The sequence below is a fragment of the Malaya genurostris genome, chromosome 2, assembly GCF_030247185.1.
Source record: "Malaya genurostris strain Urasoe2022 chromosome 2, Malgen_1.1, whole genome shotgun sequence".
Taxonomy (NCBI): Eukaryota; Metazoa; Arthropoda; class Insecta; order Diptera; family Culicidae; genus Malaya; species Malaya genurostris.
Window position 1 is genome coordinate 277840804 of NC_080571.1, and position 25189 is coordinate 277865992.

Below are 25189 nucleotides of genomic sequence, written 5' to 3' on the forward strand. Positions count from 1 at the left end.
ATCAAAAAAGAACCGGAATTTTCATTTTAAAATTTCCGCGCTTGTCCAATCGGTAAACTTTTAAACTTTTATTCTCTCAACGTTGGTAACACTTTTATACATAGTCTGTCAAATTTTGACGCATATCGTACGATTAGTTTTTGTTTGGCGTCTATACAAAAGTTGAAAAATTTTCGTGTGGTGATTTTTATAATGGATGAAAATTTAGAACAACGTGCGGGCATCAAATTTTGTGTTGCAAATGGAATCGTGTCTAGGAAAAACACAGGCATACGAGTGGTATAAACGCTTCAAAGGAGCTTGGATCATGATGAGATCCCTGGCCGCCCAACATCATCTGTAACTGAAGAAAACATTGAATCGGCGAAGCCAATCGTGTTGCACAATCGTTCTGTACCGATTAGAGAGATTGCTGTGTTGTTGGGCATCTCTTATGAATCAGCCAAACACATTTTAACTGATGGTTTGGGTTTGAAACGCGTCGCTTCTCGGCTGGACCACCACCACGATAATGCGCCGGCTCACACAGCGTTGGTTGTGTCGCAGTTTTTGGCCAAAAACTCAACCAATATCATCAACCAAGCACCGTACTCTCCAGATATTGCCCCGTGTGACTTTTTCCTCTTCCCCAGACTCAAATTTCCATTGCGGGGAACGCGTTTTGAGACCATAGAGACCATAAAAGAGAATTCGCTGCGTGAACTAAAAGCCATACCTTCTGCGGCCTATAAAACTTGTATGGGAAATTGGATCAAGCGTTGGCATGCATGTATTGCCGCAGGAGGAGAGTACTTTGAAGGCGATAATAAAGAAATTTATTAAAAATTGAAATTTTGCGTTTTACCTTTTTTTTAATAATAAAAAAATAGGTATAGAATTCGCTCAAACCTTAGAAAAATTTTCCGAGGCCCGGAGGGCCGAATGTCATATACCAATCGATTCAGCTCGACGAACTGAGCAAATGTCCGTGTGTATGTCTGTGTGTCTATATGTGTGTTGTCAACTAAGAGGTCGAGATCTCAGAGATGGCTGGACCGATTTTGATCAAACTAGTCGCAAATTAAAGGTCTCCCCGTCACCCAGAACGCTATTGAATGGTTTTGAGATCGGATGTTTACTTTTTTGAGTTATACGAAGTTTTATGTCAAAATTATGTATTATGTTTTTTGACAGTATCCATCACAATTGACCTTGAAAACAGAATATATTTTCAGACTTAGATTCCGCATGATAATACTTATCCAACAAGCCATAGATTGTTATAATCCGTCCATTTTTAACGGAGATATCAAAATTTTTGTGTAAGCGACCATTTCCCCTATTCCAGCAGTAGACGTTTTGATCGCTGTCTGGCAAAGAAATGCTTGGGAGCAACATAAAACACGACTTTTATACTGCCACAAACATTTGTTTCTAAGTACCCAAAAGACTGTGTACAGCATGATATTTTGCCTCGGACCGTTTTGGCAACATAATTGTTCGAATATGACATAAATAAACTAGATGATGGCAGCATTTTCGAGTTGATAACAATTCCATAATTATATTGATTTAAACCACTTACAGCAATAAATGCTGGTATGTTCCATTACCATATACCACTCGAATCAGTTCGTCGAGATCAGCAAATGCGTGTGTGACAAATAATTTCACTCAATTTTTTTCAGAGATGACTCAACCGTTTTCTACAAACTCAGATTTATATGAAAAGTCGTATTCTCCCAAACAAGGTTCCTGAATTACGTTTGGTTCCGACCTCTGGTTCCGGAGCTACAGGAGGACATATGAAACGAAATTAAAATTGTGTAACTCATTTTTCTCGTAAATGGCTGAACCGTTTTAAGATTCAAATGAAATCTAAGAATTATCTAAGATTCAAATTAGAAGTCTTTAGATTCTATAAGACATCTTGCTTTTCAGTCAGATACAACTTCCGGTCTCGGTTTATCGGTGAGGTTTATCGGGTTTACAGATTTGGATAGTCGATAACCAAAGAAACTTATTTCATTTTTGGTTGTATTCAGTTTTCGTTTCGGAAGGCACCCAAAAATTTAATACGCACTACGATTCCTCAAAGATATCTACATTGATTTTCAAACATCTTAAAACAAATGTAAACTATACAGCTCCTCAGGTGAATTTATCTGACTTCGGCTACACCGAATTGCGAATTCCGGTTCCAGTATCGAATCGTTTCTCAAAGCTCAGTTGTTTTCTCAAAAAAAGCCAAATCGAATTTCAAACACAAAAATTCAAATTAAAATAAATCCAATTTTATCCAATTCTGACTTCCGATTCTGGAATTGTAGGAGGATGAATTTTTAAAATTCTAAGCGATATAGAAGATGACAAGCCTGAAAAGCTTTAAAGTTGGACTCAAAAATATTGCAATTTATTCGTCATATGGCCATACGAATCGGTTTGGATTATGCTGGTTCCTGAATACCGGCTCTGGAAGTGCCTTAAATTACCGTAAACTCTAAATGTTTAATCGATTGTTACACTTTCAGATTCAAATTCGATCCGATTTGCAGTTTCGACATTACAGAGTAATGAGTGATGAAAATCGCAAATTGCCACTTAAAACGACGGACATTTGAATAATGTCATGAAAACTGAAACACCGAAGAATATTCATGCAAAAAACACATGCGGATTGATAAAAAAGGTATCATCTCACTACTAGGTGGATTAAGCACTTTTTTTGTCAAATATTTACTCGTTGCCGATTAACGTTCCGAAAGTTTATTTCATCATTTTCAGGGTACAACGACCCAAAATCTTTTTCTTCAAGTAGAGTCTGGTAGTATAAAATGGTGTCTGTAGATTGGCATAAAGTTTCGGGTCATCGTTTGAATCGTTTGGTACTGCGTCAAATTTTACAATATATGCGATTTCCAAGAATTCTTCACAAATAGTAGCCATAACTTAGCACAACAATATAAGAAATTTCTAATATAAAGAATATTATTTTGTAAGCAGTCACAGTGGCAGCAGTCCCTTGTTTCAGTACTACACTGGACCCTTGGTAAGATTCACTTCTATGAGCTTCTATATTAAACACCCAGACGTTCATAGGCTATGGTGCCCACTTGGTCATTGTTTTTTGTGCTGCTCAGATCCTACTGTCTAACAGCGATTTACAGAAAAAAGTGTTTCTATGTGTTTTGTTTATACATGCAAATAATTTTAATCCAGGACTCAGGGAGGTGTTGACTCCATCGAGATCCGATGACCCATTTTGTATACAGGGCAAATCATGTTCCGAGGTCACCGTTACATCGACCAGCCCCGCCTAAATGAAATGCTTACATCAAATGGATTCTAACGTTACAGAAAGATTCTCGATCCCTTGCAATTGGCAAGCATACGACGTGTGTTTAGAATATGTTCGTCAGTGTTGTGTGAATAATTAACATTTCAGGTTGCATGCAATCAACCCATACGATGAGTCTTGAAGTGCTGGCGGGCGTCTTACCGTTGAAAAACAGGTTCTGGGATCTCTCATATCGACTGCTAATCCGATGCGACATTTTGAATCCGATGGTGATAGAAAACTTTGAAAAGCTCGTCGAGCTTAATTCACAAACCCGTTTTATGTCCTTGTATTTTGACTACATGGCTCAGAATATAAATCCTTCTTCGTTTGTTCCCAATCGTGTTCATTTTGTTGATACTTCTAATTCTACTGTGCTTTTCGACACATCCATGAAAGAAGAAATTTGTGGAATCCCGGATCCTGTACGCCCTCAAGAGATCCCAAAAATTTTTAATAATAAATTTAAAGAAGTCGACTGTAATAAAATGTTTTACACTGACGGATCATATCTAGACGGGTCCACTGGCTTCGGTATATTCAATGTAAATTTCACCGCTTCCTATAAACTCAGTGATCCAGCTTCAGTTTACGTCGCAGAACTAGCTGCAATTCAGTATACCCTTGAGATCATTGACACTCTGCCCACAGATCACTACTTCATTGTATCGGACAGTCTCAGTTCCATTGAGGCTCTCCGTTCAGTGAAGCCTGGAAAGCACTCACCGTATTTCCTGGGGAAAATACGGGAACAATTGAGTGCTTTATCTGCAAAATCATACCAGATTACCTTGGTTTGGGTCCCCTCACATTGTTCCATACGGGGCAATGAGAGGGCGGACTCGTTAGCCAAGGTGGGCGCACTAGAAGGTGATATCTATGAAAGACCAATCTGCTTCAATGAATTTTTCAGTTGCTGTCGTCAGAAAACTCTAGCTAGCTGGCAGAATACATGGAATAGTGGAACTCTGGGACGATGGTTACACTCAATAATCCCACAGGTATCGACGAAAGCTTGGTTCCGGGGGTTGGACGTGAGCCGAGACTTTATTCGTGTAATGTCAAGGCTCATGTCTAATCATTATATGTTCAGCGCGCATCTCCGTCGTGTGGGGCTCGCTGAGAGTGGTGTCTGCGTTTGCGGTGAGGGTTATCATGACATCGAACATGTTGTTTGGACATGTGTCGAGTATTGTGATGCCAGGTCCCAACTCATAGGTTCCCTTCGGGCCCAAGGTATACCACCCTTCGTACCAGTCCGCGACGTCTTGGCAACTCGAAATCTTCCTTATATGACTCTCATCTATAACTTCTTGAAAACTATCAATGCTCAAATTTAGTGCTCTCCCTATCTCTTTCTCGTCTACAGCTCTACCGCACTCTTCTTTACGTTGCTGGAAGTATGGCCTGTGTAAACGATGCTTCGGAGCATGCACCTGCCTTGAACTGACTGAGTTGCTGGAAGCTACCCAAAAACGTCACATCAACGTCAGAACACACCAACGAAGCATCCCAATCCAGAATAATCTCTTCATTGCTACAAGCTGAAAAACATGAAGATTCATCGAACGCAAAATGTGTCTAAAAGATGTATGCCACAAACCAATGATGTATTCAAATTTCAATTCAATACTGTGTAGGTCCCACCCTCCCTATGTCCCCTTACTAACTGGGGAGTATGCCGCCCCGTAATACGGCATCCCTTTCTCTCTCTCCCTAACAACAAGACAATCGGCCACGTTAAGCTAAAGCAAATGAGCCTAATAAAAATTTTATTTGAAAAAAAAAAAAAAAAAATTAACATTTTCTTTTCTTACCAATACCCCAGTTTGCATTCAATGTTTCATTTCTTACCGTATCGACACCTTACAAACCTTCAGCTTTCTGAATCAGCCAATTACACCCTTGGAATATAGTATGATATTACACAGTTCTGATTTTTTTTTCTATACGCTCCGGAATGAAACAATAATAATAAGAATAAAATTATTATTTATACACAAAAAGTTAATGTTACGTCTTAATTTTGCTTTATGCGTCAAATTATATAAGGATGTAAAATGATAATTTATGAGCATCAAAATGCTGCAGCCGGTTTTCATGAAAATAAGCTGACAATTTAAAGTCACAATATAGGGTATAAATACACTTCAGCGATAGGACGCCAAGGCAAAATACTTGACATATTTGGAGGATTTTGAATAATCATAAAATAGTAAATAAAAATTTCAGCCGCTTAGTGAAACTGATTTCTATTTCGTTCATTAGTTCTAGATTTCCATAGATAATCAGTAAAAAAAACTCTCCCTGATCCCGTCACACTTCGCTACGGGGTTCACAAGACAGATGAATGATATTCCACGAAAATCACTGACATTTCATGCACTTGGCTGTGGAAATAGGACAGATAAGCCAGTCATTATCCGAACTCAAACTTGTTTATTAAATTTTTCATCCACATTTCATCCGAAACCTCGCGAATTTAATGAAACGAATTTCTATTGAAACAGTTTAAAACCATGCCACCAAAAACAACAAAACCACTTAAGTCAAGAATAAACTATATATGTCAACCTGAAGCACCTTCTCGATGGTATCGCTAATCATCGGTTTTATCAACTCATCAATCATTATTTTTCAAATGCTACGGCTACTGGACACTGTCACGAAACTAGGTGTGCTGCTCCGACGTTTCCATGCACCTCAAACGAGAAAGACAAACGCAAGATATACGGTATGTGGGGGATCAACTGGAATAATCCAGCTGAGTGTCCTCGTCGGCGTTGTCACCGTGCACGATCTGAACCATTTTGTGTTACTTCTGTTTGCTACTGTCGACCGAAATATTGTTTTTTTTTTGCAACCTGTGCAATGGAATGCCTCCGGCACTGGACACGGTCTATCCGCAGAGAGAAGCTGGGCACTGTTGATCCCCCGTATGCCGGTCGGTTGGAGAGAACAAAACAATAGAAAATGTAATTGACACTTATATGACAAGGGGCAATTATTTGGTAATTGTTTTGATAAATGATAAAATCCTTTCCATTTCGTTAGCCAAAACCAAAAGAAGAGAATTCTTCTACCGTCGTCAGCACACATAAAGCGGTATTCCGTACCGGGCCATGGAGCTTAACCTCAATTTACGCCAATCGTGCGCTTGGTTTGTTTTGCTTTTTTTTCTCAATTTTCCGCGAAGCCGAAAAACAGAAACACAGAGCCGTGACTGCCATGACCTGGAATGTCTGGTACTAGTGCTGGTATGTAGGCACAGATGCAAACGAACGAGCAGAGATCCAGATGGGAAAAGTACTCGAGAAGAAAATCCGATAGAAAATCAGTGACCCATTTACCGTTTCGAAAGGGGTATTTTTAAATTTGACCAATCGGATCAGAAGATCAGCGACTTTTCAATCAAAATTTCTGTCTTTTCCGTCTTGGTTTTTCTTAATGGATACTATTGCTTCCGATTGCAAATCAACATTTTATATGAAAGAAAATCGACGTCCAATGTTTTAACACGAGATCAACGAAACAGATGATAGAACTAGAACCGGTTACCATATGTAGCTAATATAGAAGTAGTTAATCTACTTTACACTTCAGCTCTAGTCTTTTGGTATTCTAAATATAACTCCAACCAATGGAGGCTGATCGAAAATACTACGCTTTTCTGTTCGATCGCAGCAAGTAGTAGTAGGTACACCTTGCATAGGTGTTTAGTTTTGCTACAATCATCGCATAGAGGTTTGCAAAGTGCGAGATGACGTACATCAGACGGCCATTCAGCCAACCGAAGCCAGTCAGTCATTCCGTCAGTCTAGCGATTTGACGATACGCGACGATGGTTTCGAGAGGTGAGCACACCATTCAGTCGGCTGGCAACGGTTTACAAGCGGCGCACACACAGTCACACATATACACACATACAGAGAAAAGCTACGCGATATTAGTAATCATGGCACGCCCGCCGTGAAGCACCGAATCACACGAAGGAGAAACAGTAAATGCGTTTGGATTTCTGATCGATAGAGAGTTCCCTGTGTAATCGGTTCGAGAAGTTTGTTCGATGGAAGAACTGCAACGAAATCAACCCTAGTTCCGATTAGGTTCTCATGAATTGAGCGCAGAACCCAAAACCTGACGCGTGAATAATGAAAATTAAATGGTAACGATCTTGTTAGGAAACTCCAATACCTAAAACATATTCAGCCGTAAATAATAGTTTGCCTTTATATGTGCGATCCCACATGAAAACGTTATTTTGTGCGTTTTGATTTTGATATTTGAAAACCAAAAAATCTTGCGATAAGTTTTTGGCAGTAAACAGATTGGGAAAAGACGAACGACCGAAACAGCATGAATGAAAATTTGTGAAAAAATAACCGCAATAACGGGACTCGAGTCCTATCATATTCCTATCCAGAGAAATCGTTTTGCTAATTGAACTACGCCGCGTATGAAACACATGCATAATTGGTTTAATCAAACTGAATAACCGAGTACACTGAAGTCTTTTTTACGTGGGGTACCGTGCTTTGGAAATTCGTGTAAAAAAATGCAAAACTATAGAATTATTTTTTGTTGCCAAACATCGAGATCTGGTGTTATCTCAACAAAAATTTGTTTGAAAAAATCGGCTTTCATTTGCTCCAGAGTGTCATTACTGGTGACGAATCAATCATTCCAATGGAAGCTGCCAACTCATCCACTGTTTTAGGATGGACGAAAATCGAAGACAAGCTAAAGCACGTCAACGTCAACTATAGCTGTCAAAAACTGACTGGATATTCAAAATGCCCGGAATCGTCAACATAAGTGAGAGTCGCTACCAAAAGATCAAAAATCGAACATACGCAGCCCGCAAAAATTCGTGATACTTCGTACAGACAAAGTGGAAGGAGACTTTTCAGACGATTTTATATCACGTCTGTGAATAAGTTCCCGGTCTGAGAGACAGGTGGCGTCATTAATTCAAAATCCCTGTAGCATTAGAGACATCCTTTAGATACCATCTGTCAAAATTTTAAGACACTGGGTTCATTAGTAAGTTGGTTATTGGTTACATTTCAGTGATGTTACTTTGGGAAAACTAGAAACAATAGAGAAAACAAAAAAAATTTCGAGTTGATAAAACACTGTATTTTAATGAAAAAATTGCAGTGCTAACAAAAACTGGAATCAAAAACACCGATCATTATGAAAATCCATCTTTATAGAAAATCAAAAAGTGAAGTTGCAGGAGATGACTGACATCATAAAGATATCAAGTGAAAGTGTATTCACATTTTGCATTGGTACTTGAATATGCAAAAATGGGGTACAATGTATATGTCGCGTTTTTCCACAGCTGCTCGAATGCATCGTGTCACAAGTCGATCGTTTCGAAGAGTAAATATCACTAAATGACATTATAATTATTACCGCATCCTTCATATTCGCATTATTTAACCCCAAGTGACTATGTTCTGTTGTCAGATTACGAAAAAGATTTGTATCGAATGACGAGATCATCGCTAAGACTGAAGCGTTTTCCCATAGGCTGAAGAATAAACGTTTTATAAGAGTTTTTGCTGCAATGTTCGAACACCATATAAAAAGCATCCGTAAAAAATTAAAAAAAACCCTTCTTAATCCACCTAGTGGTGTGCCTTTCTCTTTCTTCAAAACAATCTCATGGGAACATTCTTTTTATCTTTCTATTGAATAATTTGTGACACTAATTTGGGCTCATTTTTGACACCAATTGATTCAGATTGAATCGAGTAGTTCACAAAAGCATTCTTCACTGTTCATAACACATAGTAGGCATCATTTTTTCCAACCAAGCGCTTGACATTTGCGGTGCCTATTTGTATGAGAAGAGTGATGCTAATCCAAAAAAACCCTTCTTGATCCACTCAATGGAATTTTCATAGATCTTGAAAAATCACCATTGGGAGGAGTACATGAAATTTCCGAAATCCAAAAAAAAAAATTTTGATGCCAAAAGTCTTAGAATTGCATGAAACGTCGAGATTTAGTGTCATCTCGAAAAAATTAAGTTAATTTTAAGTTCATACTTCTATTTAAAAATTTAGTTCCAGATTACAGGTTCAGAATTAAAAACTATGACTCTAGAACTGAATCCTATTTCTGGATTTTGAAAATGGTTTCAAATTTAGTTCCTTATTCAGGGACTCGAATCCAAATATGAATATAAATATTAGGTCTAAACACCGAACCTTGATTTAAAAACTGAATTGAAAACCAGAGTTTAATTCCTGAATTTATTTCATTTCCAGAATTCAGAACCTACATGTTGGAACTAAATTTTGAACATGATTTCTGGAACTAGATGCTGGAACTGAATTCAGTTCCTATATCAAGACTTGGAATTCAAGTTCAGAATTTAGTTCTACAACGCAATTTGGAAAATTGCTAAAAATAACTTCAGTTCCTTACCTCTAGAACTAAATTTATGACCTGAGTTTTTCATCTAGATTCCGAAAATTTGCAGCTGAATTTGGAGCATACCCCAGATTTATACATTAGTTCTTTAATTTTAACAGTTATAACCATTTAACAAATTAGGCAAAGCGGTTTTTTAGAACCACTAAAATATTTCCAAGGGATTTTGAGTAGTTTATTTCTACTAGTATCTAAATCTACGAAACTTTATTTGTTCCGTTTTATTTAATTGTATGGTAGAACATGTTTGCCGTCAATTAGTCGTACTGTAGTATAGATGCATCGTTAAAATTCTGGAAGCGAAGCAATCACAGTTGAAAAATATACACAATCTAATAAGAATGATGATCTTTATCCAGAAGTGAGAAAGAAACATGTCAGTTTTATTCGTATTCACGTCCTCCTGTTATGTCTGTGACATTACCCACCCGCCTTTTTTATTCAAAAATCGACTTCTGTGACTTATATCTAAATATCAAAATCCCAGAAAGTCGATTTTTTCAATTTCATTTTTTTTAGGTAACACTAAATTTCGACATTTCATGCAATTTTAAGACTGTTGGCATCGAAATAAAATTTTGATTTTGGAAATTTCATGTACTCCCCTGTACTGTATTTTCAAACTTTAACCGCTGGGCAGCACCCCTTACCCATGTCCGATTTAGCTCAAATTTTGCATGAGGACTTTTTTAGAGGTGCTTAAACTTTTGAGCACCAGAGCTTTACGAAAATAAAGGTGATCCCAAAATGTTGGCACCCTTATAAACGTTAGAGCGGTAAAATACAACACGTTTTGTCGGTTACGTCACTTATACCATTATATCTCCGGAACCAAAAGTCACCGCCATTTGATTTTTGAACTTGATCAATGACCTAACAATAGCTTTCAAACGGGCCTAGACTTGTTGAAATCGGTTAAGCCATCTCCGAGAAACATGTGCGGTAAAAAAACACATTTTGTCGGTTACGTCATTTATTCCATTATATCTCCGGAACCAGAAGTCACAGCCATTTGATCTTCGAGCTTGATCAATAGTTTAATAGTAGCTTTCAAAAGAGCCTACGCTTGTTAACCCTTATGCACTCGAATGGGTACCCGGGTACCTTTTCGAATTTCAAAATAAGAAATTTCTGAGTTAGGTTTAAACTAAGATTCTGCAATTCGGTCAATTCCAAGAACTAGTTGGACCATAACTTCTCATGCTTTGACTTTTCATTTTACAGTAAGGGGGGTCGAATGGGGGGGCTCAAATTTTTTTTATTACGTAAACACCCGAATGGGTACCCGGGTACCCACAAATAAAAATGCTTGTAACTAAGGCAAATTCCATCCGATTTGAATTTTTTCAGTACGGGTAAATTCAGAAATTTATCCACTTTTCGATGGCCGTGTATATTGCTGTAGTAGGTTCTTCTGGTTCCCGTTAATCCGGATTTCCGTAGAATGTTCCGACACTTGTGTTTTCCACCATAAATGTCATTTACTAATTTGAAACTTTTCCAAACCAGCTATTTGAGAAAGGCCGTACCAAAATGAACCTTTTGTAGAAAAATGACGTCATCTAAAGGGTAGTTGGCCTATTCTGGACTTACTCTCATAGAACGAAAAAAAGGAAATATAAATGAGAACGAAACTGTTTGGGAAGTAACTTCGTGATGTTTCGAAATGTTTGTTGCCAGAATTAAAAATTGTATTGCGTGCTCCTCGCAATAGGCCTGAAGTACATAATAATTTTCAAACTGAAGATAAGAAAGTGAAGTATATAAGGGAACATACATAAAGTACGTCACGCGTTTAGGGGGGAGAGGTTTCAAAAATACGTGACAATACATGGTGAAAAGATTGAGAAATGCTCGACAAAGGGGGAAAGGAGTGGTAGAAAAATTCAAAATTTTATGTTACGTACATAACGGATGCCCCCTGAAATATATAAACATAACAACTCAGCATAGCACTTGATTTCATATAGCAATTCTTAGATAAGATTACAAAAATACGTGAAATCCGTGTATAAATGCCTCGATGTCGGAACTCATTTAGGATATCCGGGTTCCTGGGAACCAGGAGCACCATGTCCATCTTTATGGGTACCAATCCCAAAGAGCTTAAGTTCCTGAATCCAACAGTGCTAAAATTACTTCAATCGGTTGAAAAATGCTCAACTTACAGCGATTTAAAAAAATGGGTACCCGGGTACCCATTCGGGTGGTTAAAGGTGTTTTTTTTTTCGAGTGCACAACGGTTAAAATCGGTTCAGCCATCTCCGAGAAACTTGCGCGGTAAAAAAACCACATTTCGTCGGTTACGTCACTTATTCCATTATGTCTCCGGAACCAGAAGTCACAGCTGTTTGATCTTCGAACTTGATCAATGGCCCGATAGTAGCTTTCAAACGAGCCTAATTTTGGTAAAATCGGTTCAACCATCTCTGAGAAAATTGAGCGGTAAAATTATCTTCGAAAAGTTCACACACATACACACACAGACATTTTCCGATCTCGTCGAACTGAGTCGAATTGTATATAACACTATGGGTCTCCGAGGCTCCGTTCGAAAGTCGGGTTTTCCAGCAATTCTAATACCTTTCTATAGAGAAAGGCAAAAAGCGTTGTTTTCTTAGTCAAAGCGGGAACTTTTTGACCGACGCGTGATGTCTTCAAAGTGTTATATTAGAACTTTTGCCGAATTGATGAGTCAATCAGAATTTTGCAATCAAAACTAATTGGCTCAAGTTCACATTCCCCTAGTTATTTGGATCACTTTCTTGACGGGAAGGGAAGGATAAAAGGAACATGCAAGGAAAATGTGAAATGTGTGCTGAACAACCTGCAGGTGCCAAATTGCACATTTAATAAAACCTCCAACCCCCGAGAGGATTTAGATATTTTACAAAAGCGACACCATTTTGCTTTCCTGGTAGAGTACAGAACGATTCGCAATATATATGAACATAAGAAAATTTGGCACCTCATAAGGGATGCCAAACAGTACGCTAAAACCTTTTAGGATAGAAACAGAAGGGATTCATTCACTCCAGGAAGAACGATGAACTCCTCTGAATATTGCTCCTTACCACATTAGGTGAGAAACGATAGAATATTCTTCAATTGTAGCTCACTATACACAGATTCAACCATTTATGGAAAACCAAAAACCCGAATACGTAGTTGCGTCAATGCAGGACAGATGCTATGAAGTACGCAATCGCACTTACATAAATCACAAAAATAATACTCAGCACGCTGAATTGTAGCCATGTGATGGTTGAGTTTGCAATGTCCAGTCAGAGCTCGTACAAGAATCCTGCAATGAATTACAACTCAGATACCTGAGTGAATTACGTAGCCATATAAACAAGCCTTACCAAAGCTTTTTGCTTTGCAGAACCAACAAACGACCCATAATCGCCAGTGTTCAAGAGAGATAAGAAAGATTACCTATGTAGAATATCACACTTCACTTGGCAGTTCATCACTAACACTATAAACAACTAAAGATTGTATGACAGCAAATAAATAGAAATGAACTTCCTAATGATGGCTTTAGCTCCACTGGAATTCATAGAATATGAAGAATATGGAGTTATCGCTCGGTGAAGACCGGTTGTACGGCCGAAAAATAGACATATTTTCTATCTATGCCTTCAATTAGTCTCTAACTGTGACACGGAGGTTCGAGCTCCACAAGGGCATAAACCACAAATGTTCTGTTCATGACTGCCTTCTTTAGGCTCCTGCAGTCATTCAGTCATCGGCACGGAAATGTACTTCGTCTTGCGAGTTCTCGTTTTAGTGGCCTTTTACGACATGGAACAGGAAACTAGAGGATCAAATCTTGATTTTAACAATACCGCTGATGCCACACGACTTAATTGTTTGATGGGCTTATACCATCGGGCCAAGTGGACCGTAGTGTTATTCTGGGTCAATCGAGAACCACTACCGATACTACACGGCTATCTAGGCTGCTCGGAAAAAGAAGTTGACATTGAAGATCAATTTCCGTTGGATATTTAAAGAAACTTTGTTACCATCTCCAATGGCACAACCGAATGATATTTCAACTAATGCCTCAGCAGATTTCCAAACAATATATTATATTTAGGGTTTTGAAGAATATCCTCTAATAGAGAGTAACCGTGTAATATTTGAAAGTATAATAATTTCCGAAATATATCTTCTGGTTCCGGAATTATAGAGTGACGAAGCAAAACAGAGAAAAAAAAACTACGAGGATCAGTCCCATGGGGTTGTTCGAGCCATTGATTTGGAACAAGGCAACCCAAATTTGTAATGATCGACATTTTCAAATAATCGTCACACTTTTGAATCCGCAAAAGCACGAGAGTCTCCTTAGATTGATCTTTATTAGGAACCAACACCGAACACGCGAACCCAGAATATAGACTCTATTTGTCGTGATTTGTATTTGTTTTATAGCCGACGAAATTACATCAATAGCCCAAATGTATGCAATTATATGTTTGTACATGCTTACGATACGGATATCGATATTTAAGCTTCTCTTCGCCAAGCTTGTGTTCAAGTTTTGTATGCAAGCAGTTATTTTTATAGCGTTTCTCTACCATTACTACCATTCTGCGATTTCGTTGAAGCGATAAGCTTTTTCTCATTAGGGGTAGATGGGGGAAAACGCACCTCCTAAGGAAGTGCTGCTATATCTTAACTATAGAGAATAACACGTAAGAGTTTCATGCATTACTACCTGCAGTAATTATTATTTCTCAAAACTACGTACAAATACTCGCTGAATGCATTGAAAAATACATGAAATATCTTATTTTATAAAACCCTTAAAAATTGTCTATTGAAATATATGCGGGGCATGACGTCCGATCGTGAAAAACATGAAAAATATACATTTTAAATTACGTTAAGTGAACATAAAGGCGGGATGATCGTAAACAATGGGTAAACAACGGATTAAAGCTCATGACAACCACGGGGCAATATGAACCCTCATAAAGCTTCTTCTTCTTATTTAAAGAAAGCTTCAGACTTTTCGTTGACGAAATATTTGCCAGGTGGAAGATTATTCATTATTATCCATTAAATTGATAACTTATGCATGATTTTTGTAAGCGAGTTCTTAAGCATTTTGCCTCACACAATTCGGGTCATTTTGCCCACAAAAATATGTGACGATAAATTTGTTGATTTTTATATAAAATTGCAATTACATCGTCTGTATTAAAACTAACTTTAGAAATCCGGTGGGATTGGCAAAGAAGTTCACTGGTTACATAATTAAAATCGTCTTCGTCACCCTAGAAAATTACTATGGAACGATGATTGAACCATCGCTACCAAAATTTTATAGTAATCTGTTGTTATGGCAAACTTTCAGTTTCATTGTAATTTCAGTGAAAAAAATTGGTAACTTTTGAGAAAAGCAAAAGGTGCATTATGCCTCGGGGGTACGTTTTACCCCATCTCCCCCCTATCAATCGAGTTTATCGTATATAAATTAGAAACTAATCATTTGCACTCAAAATTTACCCTGGAGTAGTTGTCAATTTCTCAGGCGGAACGACATAACATGGAATTTCATCCGATCTTGCATGACACAAGATCAAAGCTTCAAATCGTTTTATGGCACTTTTTGTCTTGCTGTCTAGCTACAACCTACCTCTAGCAGGCTACGCGTAGGACTGAAACGTTAGCTATAATTTTTTTTTTTTTTTTTATAGCTTCGCGTGCTTCCAACAGTTTCGCTTTTGCATCGATTGACCAATCAGAGCGATGCTTTCCCTTTGATATATCGCTTACTCCCTCAAAACCGTCGACTATGGCAGGGAAATCCGGTATGCCGGAGATTTTTTGCAGACAAAATAGGACACTGCTAGCTATTAATCAATATTTCAATGATATACAATTAAAAATACATGGCTATGAACATTCAAATCAATACGTAGAAATATTTCCAATCAAATGGTGACATAATATTAATAATTGATACAAAATTCACTGAGCTGTAATTGTTCAATACCTTACCACAATTCTACGTGTATTTTTCTTGAGTTTCTAATTTGCACCCCTATATAGAAAACAAAAATGTGTTACACATATAAATCTTCTAAACCGAACTCAAAACTACTCCAATGCATAGGTCATGTAAGTTGCGGGCCATATCAGCCGATCTCGGCTACAACTACGATCGAACCAGCTTTCCTGTTTTTATTCAATGGGCAGTTTTTGCGAAAATACCACTGTAATATTCCTGAGAAATGGAGGAATGTGCGAAAGGCATCATCACACCACTAGATGGATTAAAACAGGTTTTTCATTCTATACTGGATAACAACAGACCTTCAGCTTGGAGCGAAATCAATCTTCAGTTCAGCAACGCCATCGTACGGCTTAACATTCAACATATCATGTGAATTGTACGGGTGCGCAGTGTTGCTATTTTGGCGCGCAACAATTTGACATTTCTCTCCCCTACTTCTATGTACGAGATTCGATGCGGACTCGCCTGAGGGCGCCATGCTCGCAAAAAAAGATATTGCCAATGATTTGTTCGGGAAATGTGAGAGCTGGATATCTTGTTAAAATGATGTCTTTGATAACAACTTCTGCGATAGTCAGAGCGATATTGAGAAAATGAGGCCAACCAGCAAGTAAAAGTAAAAACTACAACCGGCGAGTAAAGGTATCATGCGCGTGTTCAACATTTCTAATTTGGTTGCTTCCTGAAATGTGTTCCAGCATATACCTGAGTAGCTTAGTTGATAGAGCACTTCCACGGTATGAAGAAGTTTGTAGGTTCGAGTCCTCTCTCTGCGCGATACCTTTTCCCAAATTTTCATTTTTCGCTGTTTCACCAATCTATCTATTCCTTTAATCACTTTCTCATTGGCAGCGATGGCTGTGTTAACACAAACCCTCAAATAAATCCTAATATTCTAAACGGACTAGCGCTCTTCAACAAAGCAGTTTGTTTACAATTCCTTATGTGTGATTCTGAGTGAGACGACCTAAGACCCGTGAATATTGCCGGTGATCTGTGATGCAACTGTGTAGGCCTCTTATGTCATCGTAGATCTGTCGGCGGATGTGCTGTGACTTCGGTGAAACGATTTTCTGCGAAATGGCCATGATTTTCTTTCAACACATTATTACGATTATGTTTCAACTCTCTTGCTCGTTGCCGTGCGATTGACATTTCTATTTCGGCTATTTCTCGAACATATTTGATCCCGATCCCCAACTGCTTCTAAATCCTAATCGATTCTGGTGTAACTCATTATTAATGTTGAGAGACACAAAATCGATAGTCCAACGGCAAAAGGGCCAAACTGCAAATGAGAGCCTCTCTTTGTTTACTTTCTCTTTTGATTATTACGGAGCCATTACTGCAATGTCTTGAAAGTTTCCAATTAAAATCGAAAGCTTGTAGTTTTACCTTGAAAGATTTGCGAAGAGTAAAGCGTGAAATATAAAATCAGTTCGGTGAATCGTGAAAGAAAAAGTGAACAAAGAGAAACTGTCATTTGCAGTTAGGCCCTCTTGTCGTGGGACGGTCGAATTGCGGTTAGACTCTTTTGTTGTGGAACTATCGAAATGTCGGCGGAATCCGTCAGAATCGCTTTTACAGTGAAGCAGTGGGGCATGTGTCACCGGGCCCACGATTTTAATGGGTCCTTGATGCAGCAAACAAAGGTAATTCAGTTTGTTAAGGGCACACAAATATATCTTCGCCCCGGGCCCATTGAAACGTAAAAGAGGCGCTGCTATGGACATTATTAACTTCAATTGTAGTCAACGAAAACTTTCACTATCGGTATGATTTTTGCAGACAATGCGAATAACAAAATAGCTACTAATTTGTTTCGAAGAACTTAATGTTCTACAATCTACATCAGATTCAGCAGTTATGGATAAAGAGTTCGGTAATGACTTTGCCAATCAGTTCAGTAGTGAAGTTTAAATGCAAGAATGCATTGAAAGTTCTCGTCGAATACGGTTTTTTTATTAACTCCGTCAATGTTGAACACACCGAATATAAGAACGGAATCACAGATGAGTGCACGTTTTATTTATACACATCGTCAACCTTCTCTGGCATCAGTGCTCTCTCTCTCAAACCAAACTCTTCTCTTTGGTCATTTTCTCTCGATTGCGCGGGATTTGTTTGGGATTCGGTTTCGAACTGAATCGAAACGCGTTTCACCATAGAAATTGAGCGTTATTGTGTACACATGCACGGAATGACGAGAGATAGATAATTTTCTTTTTTATATACAAAAAAAGTTTGCTAGTGTTGCCTACCATTGTACTGGTAGTGTTACAACCAAGAATAACGAGAAAAAGAGATAATCTAAAGCCTAACAATTTTGGCCCGTTACCCCACCCGCACACTTGTTTGATTTGGTCAACTCACTTGGGACAGACGCTGCTGGCCAACAGGCACAAAACAACATTTAAAATATGAACCAAATCAGCTGTCAAAAATATGAGAAATGAGTTGACCTATTAGACATTCTCGCTGTCAACAACCTTGTATTAGGGCAGTATGGAAGCGGTTCACGCGTTGATCGGCTTCCAATTTCGGTAGTCGTACTGAACAACTATTCGAATTTGTATCATTAGTATTAAACACATGCAATACGTGTTGTCTGTTACCTTCAACGATGTGTAGTCGGACGTAATGATGTTCCGATTGTCAGGTTCAATTCCAGCTTAATAGATGGCAGCACTACACTGTTGACGATTTAATCACCGATACAGTGCCGTGTTTTGACTCCCGACAGCGTACTTCGGACACTTTTTCGATGGATGACACACAATATTTCCTATCTTGCGCTTGTTTACAGAAACATCAATGTGTCATGACTTTCGAAGGTTTTTTTACTCGTCGCTTCGTGACCTGATGGTCTTTCTCATCAACTCAACACGCAAATATCACGAATAAATGTGTCGAAAAAACACGTCCTAAAATAAAAACTTCACTCTTGAATGACACTTACGTACTGTCACATACGCAGAAAAACACCCGACGAAAAAACTCACAGCTTGCTACCACCAAAAAAACACTAAAAATAATTATTCTCCAATGAACTCACTGCCGAAAAAATCGGCGATCATGAAACCTGGAGGCGTTATGCGAACACAAACACAAAATCTCGTCCGAATTCGAGACGGCAGACAGAACACCGAAAAATCAGTTCACAACTAAACTAGCGCAGAAGACGACGACGACGACGACGCAAGGCGCAATCGCGATATACTACCAAATAACAGAAAATTGCACCTTACATCCGTACACTATGAATTCGATTGTTGAGAGAGCGTTAGAGATAGTATGTGACTAACAAAATCATCGGCATCGTAGAACAGGATTGGATAGCTACAGGGCTAGCGGGAGGCCGGACCGGACATCAATGGAAAAAACAAACAAAACTCGGGGACGCACAGAACAGAAGAAGGCACCACCGCATTGGACGCGCACTCGCCAGAGAAGCTGAAAAGCAACTAAATCGACCTGAGTGGCATTGCTGTAGCTTAGCGGACCGCGAAAAAATAAAATAACACAACCAGCCACCATCGAAAAGCTCTCCGTCGAGTGCGCACACGGTGAGCCGTGACGGCATGAGCGAACCCATCCGGTCCGGCACGATTGAGCGAACCGGCGGGAGAATTGTGCAGAGATGAGAATTGGCGGTGCATTTTGGGTAATATTTCGGTTTTATGAATTATTTTTCTCTAGCTTGATAGTATCACAGCATCTCTGAGGATCTACTTAGAAGTACACATGATCAGTCTCATTTTAAAAAGTACTACTAGACACAGTGATCGCAATCGTTTTTGATGCACAAAAGAAAAAAAACTGAATCTAACTCTACTTAGTTCCACAAGTTGGTTCGGTTCGGTTATTAAAGATGGCTCTGTTATTTATAACACTTCAAATGGCAGTTTACCGACATTGATTCAACTATTGAAGATTGTTTAGCACGATTCTTGACACTTTGCTACACGCCTTCTCTACCAAGTAATTTCATATTTGTCGCGTGAACTATTTGTTTTCACGTTCCAAATCATATCACAGGATTTTTCATCTTATTCGAAAAAAATGGTGTTGATGCACAATTGCATATGTCAGAAGACAAGTTTAAGTGAGCTTCACTGTACATGAAGTAGAAATCGATCAACGTTATTATTCGATCAGTTTTATTAATAGTTGAGAGAGTTTGCGATTACATTCGTCTGCGTTATAGACTTTCCGGCATATTCCACGTAATATGCTTTCCGGTAGAGACAAACTTTGTTCATATAATAATGTACGCAAACTATATAAGGGCAGTGCAGATCAGATCAGGCACGATACCTATTACGGTATTACGGTATTACGGTACTACAGTACTACGGTACTTCGATAGTATATTAAGTTTTTATATTTGTCGTGATTGTCGTAGTCATAGTAATTGTTTGTCATAGTCATTTTAATATACTAGTCAGTTAATCAGGAATAAACGCGTACCAGTTTATTACATCACATCCGAAGTGTTCCGCGGTGTCCCCACCCGTGCGAAAGCCGTACCATGGCTTAATGTATTCGAAGTGTCCGCAGTGTCCCAATCTGCACGAAAGCCGTCCCAGGCTTAAGTTGGAAGCCGTCCCAGACTTCATATTTCCGTACAATTTAAACACAACAACCCGTTAGTTGCATTGCTGTTCGCTATCGGTTTACTGCAGTGCGAATGCAAGTAAGATCGACCGACAAAATACTGCCGTCGCTTCGCGGAAATATCCTGGTGAGGATTTAATTAAACACAACGTAGGGTCCCGGCTAGCGCCAACATATTTTGGTGCCGTGACCAGGATTCTCCTTGCGAGACGAATGTAGAGTTACCAGAATTCTCCTTGCGAGACGAGCAATCAGTTACCAGTGTAATGTAATGTATCGGATGCGACGGTGGAAATGTGAAAATGCAGTTCAATTTGTCATGCGGTTTTTCATTAGCGTTCATAGTAAGAAGAAATAAGTGCAATTCCTAAGAAGAAAACGATAATCTATGATCACCACGTGGAAGGGTACGATTGCCTGCCCGAAACCGCCATTGTTAAAGTTTCAAAACGACCTTCATTGTCGTTTACATTCTGTTCACAATGAACTGGAAGTATTCGTGACAGCGCGCAGTTGTCTTTGTTTCGATTATGCTCACTATTTGATGTGCGGCGAAAACCCTGTCGATAGAAACGATAACCAGAAAGTACTCATTTCAGTGTAAAACTATTCCGCAAAACGAAAATGCTGTTTAGAAAATGTGTGTGACATGTGCCCAAAATGCCCGTAATGACAACGTTCCCATTTTGTCTTGAAACTCATCATCGGATAATAAAATTGCATGCACTTGTAACAGTTAAATCCCCACAGATTTCCGTTGAATAATGTCACTCTAACTGTGATACCTATTGAATATCAAAATGTGCGCACCTTCATTCACCCATCATGAAATACGAGCAGAATCCATCTCCGCCGTCTTTGTCATACGTCATACCCTCACGTAAAGAGCAAAAACAAACTGTCAAGCTGATAATTTTGCAAAATGTCGGTCGAAAGGTTCTGCGGTTTCGGATCGTTCGTGCTTTGTTTCATTCAGACCTGCTGAGGTGTTCCAATCATCTGGAATCTATAATCCATTTTGCGAAATGGAAACGACTCAACTGCGGTGCGTGCCAGTAAGTCATTCGGGCTTGTTTCTACAACAAGCAGCGGCATCCATTCACTTCGGGTTGAATTCAGCACAATTCAACCAAGTTCTATATTGAACCATCAGTGTACTCATCCGATCAAGTACGAACTCCAAAAGCTCGAGTAGGAGATGAGTCGCCAGTCAACAAAGTTTGACATTGTGTTGAAGCATTCTTTAGAATTCGGAGAAACAGTTTCCGGCGGTGTTCCTATCCGCTAACAAGCCGTCCCAGGCTTTGCAAGCCGTTCCAAGCTTAAGAGTGAAAGCTGTTCCAGGCCTCAACCATTACCAGCAATTCATCTTCTTTCGTATCATCGGAACAAAAGTACACAAAAAATTATCGTATGTTAGGAAACAGTTCAGCAAAAGTCGAAGCACTATTCTCGTCAAAGCATCAGCAATGTTTTATTGGAAATCCATAGTCAACTTTCCCGATCGTCAGCATCAACTTCATGCACCAAACAGTTCCGCCAGTTAGAGGATCATTACAGCTACATATAATCACCATCACGTCAGAGAAGCAGTTTAGCCTCAATCTTCGTCATTGATGCCTCCGATGCACTCTTCCACCAGTATGCTGTACAATGTAAACAAAATCAGCCGTTGACAACCACATGCCAGAAGTGGTTTCGAGGTTCCAGCAACAAAGCAAGCAGGGATGGTTCAGTTTTTGATCGAGGTGATCAGAACTACCATCTCAACACTATTCCAAGTTAAGTATACAATCTAATTTAAAGGCAGCAGAAACTGATCCGTCCTCCCATACAGGCAACGTTGTAATAGTCAACATTACCGCAGATCATAATTCATCACCACCAAGGGTGAAGCAGAACTACGGAGACGGTTAACAGAAGGAATTCAACTACCAGATTTTCATTAAAGAAAGTGGATCCCTGTATCAGTTGTAGTCTACTAGATCATCAGCTCACTTGTCCTGCAGCAACAGTCCGTTTTCATGCAACAACACGCTGTTCGAGGAAGTTTATCCCAGTCAACAACATTGCTACGGTCTTAGCAATCATCGCGGCTCATCGCAGTGGTGGAACCAGCGGAGTCGCTCGGGTCTTGTCTTATCGACGCCGGCTGCATAGCAGTTGACGGAGTCGAATTCAAGTCTCCCGTCCTCGACGCCCATGGTTCGCCAAAGGATCATCGAGTACCAGCAAGCAGCATACTAAAATTATTGTGAATAGCAAATACAGAGAATTTGTAATGAACAGGCTAGTTAGGCAAATAGAACTCGTACAGTAATTTTGGATATGTAATAACAGTAGGCAGTTCAGAAATCGCATATAGTATTACACAGCAGTAATGAGTCTCAATTGTATCATGCTAAGATAGGTCAGTTCATTGACATCAGATAAAGTTTGTTGAAAGCGTAGTCTTTCAAGGCGGGCGGTATGTTGATGCACAATTGCATATGTCAGAAGACAAGTTTAAGTGAGCTTCACTGTACATGAAGTAGAAATCGATCAACGTTATTATTCGATCAGTTTTATTAATAGTTGAGAGAGTTTGCGATTACATTCGTCTGCGTTATAGACTTTCCGGCATATTCCACGTAATATGCTTTCCGGTAGAGACAAACTTTGTTCATATAATAATGTACGCAAACTATATAAGGGCAGTGCAGATCAGATCAGGCACGATACCTATTACGGTATTACGGTATTACGGTACTACAGTACTACGGTACTTCGATAGTATATTAAGTTTTTATATTTGTCGTGATTGTCGTAGTCATAGTAATTGTTTGTCATAGTCATTTTAATATACTAGTCAGTTAATCAGGAATAAACGCGTACCAGTTTATTACATCACATCCGAAGTGTTCCGCAGTGTCCCCACCCGTGCGAAAGCCGTACCATGGCTTAATGTATTCGAAGTGTCCGCAGTGTCCCAATCTGCACGAAAGCCGTCCCAGGCTTAAGTTGGAAGCCGTCCCAGACTTCATATTTCCGTACAATTTAAACACAACAACCCGTTAGTTGCATTGCTGTTCGCTATCGGTTTACTGCAGTGCGAATGCAAGTAAGATCGACCGACAAAATACTGCCGTCGCTTCGCGGAAATATCCTGGTGAGGATTTAATTAAACACAACGTAGGGTCCCGGCTAGCGCCAACAAATGGTTTATTTCAGTGTAGTTTTTCAACGAGAGACCTTCGGAGCGTCGCATCTTCCAATCGGCATGTGATGAACCATAGTCCGTATAACTACTCTGACGAATCCGCGCCGTATGCTTAGGCGTTTTTTGCCGGTTAGGAGAAAACTGTTGGACACGATATCGGTAAAAGTTGATAATTCTTATGAAAACTATATAAATTGTAAGCTTATTTTCTAAACTCTTAGGACATGTTCATGAGTGTTCCAGTTCTAGATGCATAATTTATGTCAGTTTTAAAATTTAATTCTGGAAATTATAACAAGAAAAACTGGCAGCCCCAGCAGTGTTTTACTCGTGTTGCAAAAATACAAAAAAATAGAACGGCAGCGTATGTCAGTTTCAAATTTGACAGAAGAACTGTTCGAATAAAGCTGCTGAATTTGCTCTTAGGAGATTCGCAGTTCTAGATGCATAATTTATGTCAGTTTTAAAATTTAATTCTGGAAATTATAACAAGAAAAACTGGCAGCCCCAGCAGCGTTTTACTCGTGTTTCGAAAATACAAAATATAGAACGGCAACATATGTCAGTTTCAAATTTGACAGAAGAACTGTTCGAATAAAGCTGCTGAATTTGCTCGTAGGAGATTCGCAGTTCTAGATGCATAATTAATGCAGGTCCTAAAAACTTAAATCTGGAAATTAAAACAACAAAAAACCTGGCATCCTCAAGTACCATTTTACTCGTGCACGCAGAGAAAAAAATTGCAAAGAGACCCAAATTTCGGTTTCACATGATTTTTTTTTATTGAAATTGTGAAAAATGGATATCTGGCTTAATTCTTCGGCTTTTTCTCATTGGATTGGTTTGTTTTGATCCCGTCAATTTCTTGAAAAACAATCTCACAGTAAATTCTATTTGAAAAATCTCTAGTTTAAGTTGATAATTGTAGCGCTTGAAATTTGCAAACTTTTCAGTTATTTATTTCAACTTAAATTTAGTTATTACAACGAACACTTTTATTTGTTATAATCAAACGTTTTTTGTTTGTCTTTAGGAACGAAATTATTTCTTTCAAACTAATTAGCAAGATAAGTTTTGAAGTTACTTTTATTACGATTTATATTCTGTTTTAAAATTCTTAAAAACCAAGCTTTTGTTTGATATTACCAATTTCCAAGACATTGGTGATCGAATTATGCACATATCATAATCAAGCTCTAGTATTTCAATTAGTTTCCAATGATTTGGCGCTTCATCAGTCCAGTCACGATCTCTGCAACAAATATTTATTCGTAAAAAAATGAGTTATAACCATTTCCTTCTTAGAGTGGATTAAAAATCGAATCTTTTAGATTTTCTTCAAAATATAAATTTTTTTTTAATTTTAACTTTTGAACCACTCGGCCGATTCTGCTAATTTTTGGATATGTTGTCAATAAATGCTTATAGTTTTTAATTAAAACATGCAAATATTGTAGAGTAGAAGGTCAATAAAAAGGCGGGTGGGTAATGTCAGAGACATAACTGGATGTCGTGAATACGAAAACAATTGACATGTTCCTTAACACTTTCAAATATCAATTAGTTTATGAATTGTATG

General features: G+C 38.6%; 2 protein-coding genes across 5 annotated transcripts in view; both read right to left on the reverse strand.

Moving 5' to 3' along the window:
- LOC131430223 (dnaJ protein homolog 1-like) overlaps window positions 1-19263 on the reverse strand; it is a 167244-nt gene extending 147981 nt beyond the window's left edge. Inside the window, exons 1-2 of one of the 4 annotated variants that reach the window (XM_058594981.1) lie at window positions 19038-19263; window positions 18410-18718 (exon numbers count right to left, since the gene is read on the reverse strand). The gene's annotated coding sequence lies outside the window, so the exon portion shown is untranslated. Of the gene's footprint in view, window positions 1-18409; window positions 18731-18796 lie in introns of all 4 variants that reach the window. The other 3 variants (XM_058594980.1, XM_058594979.1, XM_058594982.1) reach the window with 3 other exon arrangements.
- The window catches only part of LOC131429238 (streptococcal hemagglutinin-like), an 88355-nt gene extending 68902 nt beyond the window's left edge, over window positions 1-19453 (reverse strand). The window contains exon 1 of the mRNA XM_058593286.1: window positions 19360-19453. Coding sequence (XP_058449269.1) covers window positions 19360-19453 — 94 coding nt within the window. The remainder of the gene's footprint in view (window positions 1-19359) is intronic.
- Window positions 19454-25189: the final 5736 nt, after the last annotated feature.